The 11,403-nt window shown below is 35.9% G+C and overlaps 2 protein-coding genes across 2 annotated transcripts; one reads left to right on the forward strand and one right to left on the reverse strand.

The window, feature by feature from the left end:
- Positions 1 to 1,614: 1,614 nt before the first annotated feature.
- LOC128178516 (retinol dehydrogenase 13-like) lies at positions 1,615 to 6,253 on the reverse strand. Its single transcript, XM_052845722.1, has 8 exons — positions 6,114 to 6,253; positions 5,584 to 5,698; positions 4,798 to 4,916; positions 4,518 to 4,673; positions 3,999 to 4,103; positions 3,415 to 3,624; positions 2,401 to 2,599; positions 1,615 to 1,795 (listed from the first exon to the last, which is right to left on the reverse strand). Exons 2-8 carry the CDS (start codon positions 5,652 to 5,654, stop codon positions 1,696 to 1,698), a joined length of 960 nt encoding a protein of 319 aa, XP_052701682.1. The 5' UTR covers positions 5,655 to 5,698; positions 6,114 to 6,253; the 3' UTR covers positions 1,615 to 1,695.
- Positions 6,254 to 6,372: 119 nt separating this feature from the next.
- Positions 6,373 to 10,338, forward strand: LOC128178515 (retinol dehydrogenase 13-like). The gene is made up of 7 exons (XM_052845721.1): positions 6,373 to 6,531; positions 7,476 to 7,594; positions 7,922 to 8,077; positions 8,426 to 8,530; positions 8,986 to 9,195; positions 9,523 to 9,730; positions 9,936 to 10,338. The coding sequence occupies exons 1-7, from the start codon at positions 6,431 to 6,433 to the stop codon at positions 10,042 to 10,044; spliced, it is 1,008 nt and encodes a 335-aa protein (XP_052701681.1). The 5' UTR covers positions 6,373 to 6,430; the 3' UTR covers positions 10,045 to 10,338.
- The last annotated feature ends 1,065 nt before the right edge of the window (positions 10,339 to 11,403 follow it).

The raw sequence follows: 11,403 nt of genomic DNA on the forward strand, positions 1-11,403 counted from the left end.
GGGGGGGGGGTGGGGGGTTGTGTCCCAGTGGATACTTGTGTGTGTGTGTGGGGGGGGGGGGGGGGTTAATGTCGGTGGTTCCGAGGCCCTTTTTCAGCAGCCCGTGCAAATCTCTTAAGGTGCATGGCTGGTATCGGAACCTGTCGATATTAATGTGAATAAGGGTACATTACAATCAGAATACTTTCACCTGTTTATAATTTTGCAATATTTGACCAAAAAATATGTTTCAATATTTTTGGAGGGGTAAAAAGTATAAAAGCCCCAGTAAGACTCGAACCCATGACTTACAGATTGATATTTAGTGCTCTAACCCACTGCGCTTCGGTGTTGAAGAAAACATTTGTACAATTTTACTCGATTCTCTTTATTTTGATAGGAAGTACGTCACAATATGGAGGTGTCCCATATACCTTAATGTATCTAGAGAATCGGTCTACCACGGACTAATCATGTTGTTTCGTCAAAAATACCAAAAATACCAGTGATTGCAGTTAGAATTATCCAACAGGGAAGGGGTTAGTGGACCCCCCCCCCCCCCCACCACACACACACACACACACACACACAGGTCTGCGCATTACAGCATTGTCAATGATTTTTTAGACCTCATAACCAAATATTTTGTTCTGTACTGTTACTCCGTGCTTTTAAAGAATAATGATGAATGTGCAGGCCTTATTGCAACCAACTCAGCCCTGGGCTGTGTGTCGCAATGGACAAGAAAATCACCATGTATCATTGTATATTTAAAAAATATATGCTCATAAACTTACTGTTTGTTCACGAAGAAAAAGATTGGGATTTCTTTGATTTTGAATCTAATTTGATTACCTTGCTAAAACGAAGGTTAACCATATGTGAATGGGGAAAGACAACGGGATTTTTGCACCTTTTAAAGGGGCATGGTCACGATTTTAGTAAAAAATTATTTTTCAGATTTTAATATTTACCATGCTTCAGAAAGGTATTTTTAATAGGCAACCGAAATTTGAGCGTCATTTGTTGAGTTATAAGCGAGTTACAGAGCTTGAAATTCTTCACTATGTAAACAAAGTGTTTGTTTATATTTTGAACGTTGAAGTAAAAATTTTAGTTTTAAACCTAAAACGAATGTGTTAAACGTTGGGAACTGTTTATCTATGATTAAAATAAATAAAACGACAGACAAATAAGCTGGAAAAGATTTTTTACTTGTATATTGAACCCATGTGAACAAAAACAGGGCACGAGCCTTGTTTACATGACAAAGAATTGTGAGCCCTGTATCTTGCTTATAAATCTACGAATGACTCTTAAATTTTATATGATCATTAGAAATGCATTTCCAAAGCATTGTAAATAATAAAAACATAAAAATAGAATTTGACCAAAATCGTGACCATGCCCCTTTAACTAGTGGCCAACTGAAGGAGAAAAATGTAACTTAATATGCGGGTGCTTTTGAAATATCTTTTGAATGATTTTATTATTTATTTTGCTAGGGATTACGTCATAATATGGAGGTGTCTCATACTACCTTAACTGCATATAGAAATGAAAAACAAATTCTTCATTTCTTTTGTGAATGAACGGCAGGGTGGAAGGTGCACATATTTCACGTAATCCTTTAGAAGACTTACTCCACATAATTTATTGGTCAAACTTTTCATACACATTTGTAAACATTCACACATATATACTAGAATAAAATCTTCATATCAATTTAACCATTTGTAGAGTTTTTAACCACAACTGTTTGCAAGCTTCATCATCCAAAAACTGCTCTGATTTTACTTCTTTTTCTTCAAAATCACTGAAACAAAGAAAATAATTCCAATGAAAATGTTTATGAAGATTTAATATGAAACATGTGCTAGCTGATGACTAAATCATGTATATGAGTGCGTGTTTCCAGTCCAGCATCAAGGGCCCTGGGTTTGAGTCTCGGAGGACTCTTGATTGATCAGTACTGTACAAATTTGTAACAAACTGTATACAGGGAAATATTTGCCCCGTTTTATTTTCGCCTTATACCTTGCTGTCAATTTTTAAATAACTGTGTTAGTTAGAAAGAGTATCTATCTCCAACTGTCTCTAGGGGAATTCAAGATTGAGGAAAATTGTTGCAAGTGTAAAAGGGCACAAAAAACAATGAGGGGAAAAAATACCCTGTATACATTATGGTACCTAGTGCTCACAATGCTGGTATAATACACAAGAGGTGGTGCATGTCCCAGCACAGAATTGATTTTTTACCACTTCCCTTACTTTGTTTATTTACAGAATTCAGTTAATTGAATCACATCTTGTAGTGGCTACATAACACGTTCAGCTTCTTTTTAAATTTGCTGATTAGCTGGGTTCTTTTAACGATCGATAATATACAGTTTTTAAACATAAGCAGAATTTCATGCTCACCTGAAATATTTGCCCGAAATGTTTTCCACTTCTGGACTAACAGCAAGGTAGATTGATGTTTGGGCTCCTCGGAACGGTTGGCGGAGGAAGTAGTACCTCATGGGGAAAGTCAGAATTCTTAAGCTGTTCCACCGGAGGTGTCGGTTAATTTCGGTGTCAGTCATACCGGGGTGAAGAGCATTGACGGTTACCTTAGTACCTAAAACAAAGTCTCAGTGTCTTATCAAGATGCTTTTCTTAGAATTCAGATGTTAACCCAAATTAACTTCAAAATTTTTTTTATCTTAATTGAGATCCATGAATTAAAGCATCTTTGCTAGCCAAGGGTTTTCGGTCCACTTGGCTAGCAAAGATGGAATTATGGCTAAATGTCTTATTTTCAGCTCTTATCTTACACTGAAGTTATGTTTTGATATATATGTAGATGATTTTTTTCAATTATTTCCCTGAAGTTTCAATCTGTCCAGTCAAATTCCAAAAATGAAATCACTGAAATATGATTTTTTATTAGTATTTCAGACTCCCAAAATGTAATGCTGGAGTTCAGTATCTAAAACATCATTTATGTCAATGCATGTGTGTAGATGCACAAGGAGAAGCTTGTCCAGTTACTGTAAATTCCTAATTAAACGCGAGGAATTAATATCCGCGTGAAATTGCGAGAAGCATCCTTCGCGGATTTTAAAATCTCGCCATTATTTTCTGAGAGTTGAAAACTATAAGAAATAAGGAGAAAAGTTCAACGTTCGCGATTTTATATTCTCGCGATTTGGTAGAAACCAGCGGGATCGCGGAATTAAGTACTCGCGTAATATAAGGAATTTACAGTATTCAGAAAGCATTCAGAAAACATTTTAAGCTTGAAATTTACAAGGAACATAACTCAAATTCCACCTGGTTTACTCTGTAAATCACCATTTTAAATCAAATGCTCAGTGATGCTCTTGATACATTTTTATATTTAACTCGGAGACCATATTCTGTTTAGTGTTTTGTCTCTACATGTGTGAATACCTTGTAGATGTTTGGCCAGCTCCTTTGTAAACATCAAGATGGCCAACTTGCTCTGGTTGTAGGCGAGAGTCATGTGATAACCTTTCTCTGCATTCAGGTCGCTGAAGTTGATTTGTCCCGCAGCATGGACTACACTGGTCACATTGATGATTCGACTCGGGGCGGACTTAATCATCAGATCCAGAAGGGACATGGTCAGTAAAACCGGACCTGAAACAGCCATCAAAGGTCAAAGGTCACTGTGGGCTTTTTTTAACTTGGCCACAACTGTCATTGGTATCTTCATAGTGGAAGATTCATGTAACGTATTATAAACCAACTTTATTTTGTGTGCAAGAAATTTTCAAAAGGTTTTCGCAAGCCTTGTTATTGCAAATTTTTCTTGCTATGAGCAAGTCGTCTAATAGTATACTATTTCTCTAATCTAATACAGTACTATTATTTATACTGGGTAATCTACATCTTAATCATGAATGTTTGTCATGGCAAATCAGGTTATTTCTGATAAATTGCGTAATAAGAATAAAAGTTGGTTCCCTACAAGTATGAACACCGGTAAGCCAGAGATGAGAAAGAGTCATTACCAAGATAGTTCACTTGAAACTGGTTTTCAAATCCATCCTCTGTCACCTGATAGGGACAATGCATCACACCTGCATTGTTCACCAAGATGTCTAAAAACTTGACCTCTAGAAAAAACAGATTAAGATGAAAACAAAATTTCAGTGACTGTTTATGAGTTGCTGGCATAATATGGCAATTTTTTCTGTAATTCTTGAAATTCCAATGGAGTTGTTTTTATAGAGTTCTTTAATCATTAACTGCTAATCATAATCATAAACTAGATATTAGTCATACCAGGTGATTAAAAGTCAGCTAGTGTTTAGCAGTTTAGTGGTCAATTTTTGATAAGCTGTCTAGATATTTTTATCCTAGTGCACATGTTTTAAGATCCTTGAACAAAATGTGGGTCTGAAATTTATAGTATCCCCTGTATCACATGTTTATTTGAGGGTTGTGGAGGTTCATTTCACCTCAATAGGAATATGATAAATCAAGTGATAGGAAATCTTTTGGTGAGCTGCAGTGAGACAATGTGGCACCTTTCTGTACATCAGCTGTGAACTCCTTGATGGATTTAAAGCTTGCCAGGTCCAGCTTCTTGCAGAGGACCTTGTGATTGTGGGTCTCGTCCACTATCTCTTTCTGAGCAGCAGCACATTTCTCTAAATCCCTGCACGCCATGATAACCCGGGCTCCTAAAGTGGTTTATTTACAATTTTAATCAGACATTAAAGATAATCTCTGTACATGTATCTAGATTTTTTTTTTAAATGTCTTTTTAAAGTGGATGATCTGATCTCTCTTTTTAATGCAATAAACCTCTGTGTGCAAAGTCTCTGGCTGTTTCCTTTCCAAGTCCGGAGTTTGCCCCAGTTACAATGGCGGTTTTCCCCATCAACAGTTCCTCCCCTTTGTAGATTGGGCCAGACCTGTACTCCCTAAAATAAAGAAAGTGTGTCAAACCAAACAAAAGGATACTCCTCACTTGAAAAGTAAGTTTACACTTGAATGGACTTCTCTGCATTACCGTACATCAAATTTAATACACAGATGAGATTTGCATAAAAAAATGAGCAAGTATTACTATGCATAAAATACATTTTAAAGTCAAACCATCATTTATGAGAACAAAGTATCCTTTTTTCTAAGTTTAAACTCCTTATTCATATACTTGCGTAAATTGGTATCTACTGAATTGATTGAATGGAAAAAAGTACTACATGTACTGGTATAGAAGTTGTTAAAAATAAAGATTGTGTTCATAAGTTCTAATTAAACGCGAGGAATTAATTTTCGTGTAAAATTGCGAGAAGCACCCTTCGCGGATTTTAAAATCTCGCCATTATTGTCTGAGACTTGAGAGCTGTAAGAAATACAGAGAAAATTTCCATAATTCGCAATTTTATATTCTCGCGATTTGATACAAAACAGTAGGTTGCGGAATTAAGTACTTGTGTAATATAAGGAATTTACAGTATTCACAAGTGTGTCAGTTATTAAAAAATATTTCTTTTACTTACCGGTAAATTAATTGCTCTATTCTATAATGCTGAAACACTCGTTTATTAATTCTGAAATGCTGAATTTTAGTTGGCAAGAACTTACTTGAACAAAATGGATCCCAAGGCGATAGTTCCCAGTAAACTGCCATGGTATACCCAAGGTGGAAATGACATGTTTGTGGTTATTACTGTTCCCTTGGCAAACTTCTTACTTCTTTCTACAAAATCAACAAGTAATGTTCAGGCACCTTTTTTGGTAGGTGATATTGCCTTTTCATATAGGTTATATCATCGCTTCAGCTGTAAATATTATACAAATATTGCTTGGGGTTGAGGGCAACATTGATTATATAAGCCCCAAGGGACGAAATATTGCCCGACGCAAAGGGGAGGGCAAAATATTCGTCCCAAGGAGGCTAATGTGTAAATGAAATTATCTTGGAAACTTTCTCTTTTATCTATTTCAACTGTACTTCTTTCATAGGAATGTGTATTAAAAATCGCCCAAAAGTGCTGCATAAAGGTCTTGGGACAGACTACAGTCCGAAATTTCTTGGCTTTTGGGACGAATTCTTACTGAGACCTGAGCGTAGTTTGCGATATTATTCTTTCTATATTAAAAGAAACACTCACAGCTGCCAGGGCCCTGAGGGGTACGCTGAACTACACTACATTTTGGAGAGTTTCTCTACTAAACATTGAAAATTACATTGAAAGTCACGTTATGAAATCAAATGGGAAATGTTCACACGTTGTCTAATTTTAAAGTAGAAAACGGTTGAAATGGATTATCCGGATGAAAGTGACATGGGAATATTTGGTTTTAATTTTAGTTAACGATAGATCATTTCCTACTATCTAACTTCACGCTAGCGTATTCATCAACTGTTCAACATTCTGGCACCTGTAGACTGTAGTTCATTTGTTGTAGACTTCCAGACTGATATAAAATGCCAGGGTTACCTCCAAATATGCCAAATCCTGAGGCCATCTTTGAGTCCTGGTGGCCAATTATCATAGGAATCATAGGCGGGGTGGCGTACGCACTCAGGTGAGAAGTTACCCGGTTTGTTGAGTTGTAACTCCATTGGGAATTAGGGGGGAAGACTTGCCGTTAGATTCTCAAAGAGAGATTTAATTTTAACAACTCAATACTTAAAATAATTTTCTTTCATTAAATAATGGTTTCTAACGTTTATTATATGTTTTGCGGTGTTATAACCGTTGGCTGAACGCAGCATAAAATGCTCCAGTATACATGTATAAGCATTTATGTTTTACGAAGTGGCGATCTAGAGGAAGAATCACAATTTCACTATCAGATTCATTTGAAATATGCACAGTTGGATCCGCCTATCTCTGTCTTTATTTATGCTAAAGGTCGCATGCTCAGTCAAGACATTGTGACGTTTCGTTGGTAGAGCAGACATTGCTCGACAATCTCTGTCAAAGAAACAATGCTCCGAACAATTTGCCAAGAAAATAGTGTTAAACAACCAGTTGCAAATCATTTTTTAGATCAGCAAATGTTTTATTCATCATATAAATGCATGGCATCCTTAATATACATTTTAACTCTCGCGAGAACCTGATATTTGTAGCCATTTGCAGTTTACACGGAATCGGGGGTACGAATCTGACGACAGAATTTTCAGTAGGTGCGTTCAGAGTTGTACCATTGGTGAAAATGAAATTTCCCACAATTCTTTAATAACTGGCTGTAAAATATGATTAAGGATGTCAAAATTGTTGTAAATAAAGTTTTTAAAATATACAATTATTTTTCATTAAAAAGATCAACCCATGAAACTGAAAATATTTACGTCTTTGTTGTAAGTTCTTTTGTAAATAGCAGTCCTGTACTGTGTTTCATAATTTGTTGAAAATGTAAGTAGTTGAGGTACCTGAGGGAGACCCAGGAAATCCACCACTTGACCACCAACAAGTTCTAATGATGCCAATGGAAACAATATTTCATATCATTAATTTTTTCAGGCAGTACATGAGAGGTGCTCGATGTATCAGTGAACTGAAGCTTGAAGACAAGGTTGCCATAGTAACAGGTGGAGGTTCAGGGATTGGTAAACAACTTGTCATTGACCTAGCCAAGAGAGGTAACTAAAGAGACAGTATTTGTCTCCAGGAAGCTGATATTTATAATTGGTTTATATAGAATACAGCTTCAAAAAATTTCAACTTTCACTCATTATAGAGGGTTATTTCAAAAGTAATTGTAGTTTGGATAGGTGTATTCACAATTTTTATTAAATTTTACTGATTAAGCAAACTGATTTTTTTAATAATTGTGTCAAAGAAGTCACAGACGACACAAATTGCATCTGCCTAATTGAGAGTTCACAAACTTACTAATCTACCAAAGGGTGAACCCCCTGTTAGACAGACTTGGAATTGGAAGCTGTGGAGTGTACATTTTATTTTAGGTTGTAAAGTTTATACAACTGCAAGAAATCAGGAGCAGGCAAAGGCTACAGAACAAGATATACGACAGAGCAGCAAGAGTGAACTGGTGCACTGTCTTGTGTGTGAGCTAGACAAATTTTCATCAGTTAAAAGTTTTGTTGCAGCCTTAAAAAAAAGTAAGTTGATAAACATATTCCATAATAATCTAAGCATATTATACCAATAGTTTCTGTGAAGGCATTTTTTTTACATTATTTTCTCTATTATATTAAACTTTCCCAAGAATTTCTAAAGATTTCATCACACCTTTCAGTTTAAAAAGTGGTCTTGAAAAAACATTTAGAAGTGGTTGCTTGACTGTAACATCAGCTTACTGCTGGTAAATAGATTTTCAAATACATGTATAACAGATATTCATAGTTTAATTGAATCCCATTTGTGGCCTTTGAGTACATACAGCCATCAGCCCTAGACATCACCTATTGTTACCAGTTTATATTGCTTTTGTTGACTGATGATTACAGAAGAGGAACAGCTCCACTATCTGGTGCACAATGCTGGGGTGATGATGTGTGACTTTAATAAAACAGAGGATGGCCATGAAGAACAGTTCCAAGTCAACTACCTGTGTAAGCCCCACTTCTTTTTGTAACAGTTCCAGGTCAACTACCTGTGTTAGCTCCACTTCTTTTTGTAACAGTTCCAGGTCAACTACCTGTGTAAGCCCCACTTCTTTTTGTAACAGTTCCAGGTCAACTACCTGTGTAAGCCCCACTTCTTTTTGTAACAGTTCCAGGTCAACTACCTGTGTAAGCCCCACTTATTATTGTAAGACACAAAGAAAAAACATGCATTTATTTGAACAAAAAAACTCTGTATATTGGCATGTATTAAAACAAAGATATAATGCATGTGATTTGATCTATTGAGCTCTGTATTTGAGCATGTATTTTAAATGCAACTACTTTTAGTATGTTAACGTAGTGATTTAAATCACTTTTAGGTTTTATTAGTGGACATGTTAAAGTCTAAGATTTTCATGAAATGGTCATCTGTTAAATATATTCTTTTCTCAATGAGTTAGCTCCCTTTTTGATGACAAGCTTGCTACAGGATTACCTGAAGAATTCCACTCCTAGTCGCGTTCTTTTGACAACAGCCCCAGCCTATAAGTTGGGATCATCAACATTCACTGACTGTCCACCTGAGGACAAATACAACACCGGGGATGCGTACGCCCAGAGCAAGTTGGCACTAGTCCTTTTTGGGGTCACTCTGGCTGAAAAACTCAAAGGTACTTGTACGAAGCTAGTCTGCCCCATGGTTGTCTGGTGATAAACTTTGAATGCTTTGAAAATAAAAAGAATGAAGTTTATTAGTGAACTACATATATGTGTCAAAGCACATTTTACCTAACAATATGACCGTATAGTTACATGAATTTGATGATGTTTTAATGTTTATATATTCACAACTTTTGTAAATGATGCAACTTACTGATGAGATATTTGATCTCTAACACAGAGTTAATTGGTATATCATCCACATGTTCCCTTTGTAGATGTTTTGTTTATAACCTGACATTCCATATGTTCATGGTGTCATTGCGTTCCCTTTGTAGATGCTGATGTTCATGTCCACTGTATTCTACCAGGCGTTGTAAATACCAAGATTTATCGACATCTCCCATTTAGAAAAAGTGCCTTTGTTGCTGTTTCATTTGCTCCTTTTCTTTGGTTCCTGACAAAAACTCCAGATGATGGGGCACAAACCACCCTCTATGCTTTACTGGGAGTGTCAGCTGGAAAAACAACTGGAAAAATCTACAAGTAAGCTATTGGCAATAAATGAAACTGGGTACAAGATACAAGATCTGCAGTTTCGGATCTAAAAACTTCTGTAGAAAAGTTCATCATTTTGATAACTGTTATTATTTTCACCTGTATACATACATGTAGTTGAGCACTTGTGCAAGTTGAGATCGTATAGAAGATAGATTATCTCCAAATTCATACTATCTGTGATTCTTCACAGGGAATGTGCTGAGACTGAGTATGCAGACATTGTGAAGGATGAGGAGTTACAGAAATCTCTATGGAAACAGACTCTGGAGTGGACCAAAGTAAAGGAGTTCGGGCAGTAACCGTTCATTTCTCACCAAGCTGTTACATTTCCACAGAGTTCTGCCAGGCAGACTCTGACTCACACACTGTAGACAAGATGATGATCTGTAGATTTATAACTAGCATAATAACCGACCTGTATATGATATACTGTACTCATGTAACACAGAGTAATTGTTTAAGATCGTTTGATCAGTATGTGCTTCCAAAGACTACATGTATATACTAGTATAGCATTAATAAAGATATGTTTTTATTCAGTATTGTCCATCAAAGAAAGTAGATATTCCATTAAAATCTCAACTAAAACATTCTTTACTGTAAAGTCATCGTAATTCTTGAGAGACAATATTTTTGGAGGGGATTAACTGTTTTATAGGTTCATGGGAATGTAATCTCATGTTTTTCCATGTACAATTTCAGGATTTGCTGGTCAAGATAACTGTTGAACTTTACAGTTTCAAAAATTGGATAAAAATAAAGGTCAATCAAAAATCAGCTAACCAAACAGGTGTACAAAAGTACATGAAATCTTCTTTTCAAAACGATTAAATCAGCTTTATAGGAAATAACTTCTATTGTATGTAGATCATGCACTTATTCATCTATGATGAAAGTTAACCCTGAAAGTATGACATCCTTTCATGAAAGCTTAACTCCTATATACAAGGCATTGTCTGCCATATTTTTCTTTCATCACCACTATACCTACAAACCCTATATATATGCCACAGAACTTTTAACAGTGGAAAGTATTTAGCTGTGGAGGTCTTGCCTGTATGGACGTATATATACATGTATATCTTACATCGGCAAGTAACTTGGAGGCAATGGTATCAAATTTTATGCTTTTATTTTAAGCATTGAGAAGAGTGTCAATGAATCATTTACAAATAGAATATACACAAAAAATAGAAATTACTGGTTCACAAAATCTGTAAGACAATATAGGGAATACCTCACATCAGAAACAATCTTCAGGTGGGTAATCAGGTGTAATGAAATTGAACGGTTTGTATACCTGTGTGAATGTTTGGTGCTGAATTACGAGGCGTTCAACTTTTATTCCTCCCACATCAGCTACCCCCCATTGCACCAACATCCTAGCCAACAAAAGACATTTAATAAAAATTGTAGAACTTGTTTATCAATCTTTGCAAAACAAAGTTCATTCATTTATCCATTCAATTGTACATGGCCTTTCGGCCCTGTGTAATTTTTGTAGAACTTTTTGATGACCAAGATTCTGTGATTTTGTCTTTAGTTTATGTTTGTTATTGACCTTTTCATGACCTGATCCTCGCTTGGAATCCACACAATGCAAGATGCATGTCCTCACAATCCAGGCCCGTACACCAATATGCTTTGAACAGTTAATG

Source organism: Crassostrea angulata, chromosome 3 (genome assembly GCF_025612915.1).
Source record: "Crassostrea angulata isolate pt1a10 chromosome 3, ASM2561291v2, whole genome shotgun sequence".
Lineage (NCBI taxonomy): Eukaryota > Metazoa > Mollusca > Bivalvia > Ostreida > Ostreidae > Magallana > Magallana angulata.

Excerpts from the sequence above, each read along its gene's own strand:
- LOC128178516 (XM_052845722.1), bottom strand. The coding sequence starts at position 5,654 with ATGTCATTTCCACCTTGGGTATACCATGGCAGTTTACTGGGAACTATC. Across the intron at positions 4,104-4,517 it reads CACAGCTGATGTACAGAAAG|AGGTCAAGTTTTTAGACATC; the intron begins GTGCCACATTGT and ends TGTTTTTTCTAG. Across the intron at positions 3,625-3,998 it reads GTTTCAAGTGAACTATCTTG|GTCCGGTTTTACTGACCATG; the intron begins GTAATGACTCTT and ends TGGCTGTTTCAG.
- LOC128178515 (XM_052845721.1), top strand. The coding sequence starts at position 6,431 with ATGCCAGGGTTACCTCCAAATATGCCAAATCCTGAGGCCATCTTTGAG. Across the intron at positions 6,532-7,475 it reads GGGGTGGCGTACGCACTCAG|GCAGTACATGAGAGGTGCTC; the intron begins GTGAGAAGTTAC and ends TAATTTTTTCAG. Across the intron at positions 8,531-8,985 it reads GTTCCAAGTCAACTACCTGT|CTCCCTTTTTGATGACAAGC; the intron begins GTAAGCCCCACT and ends TCAATGAGTTAG.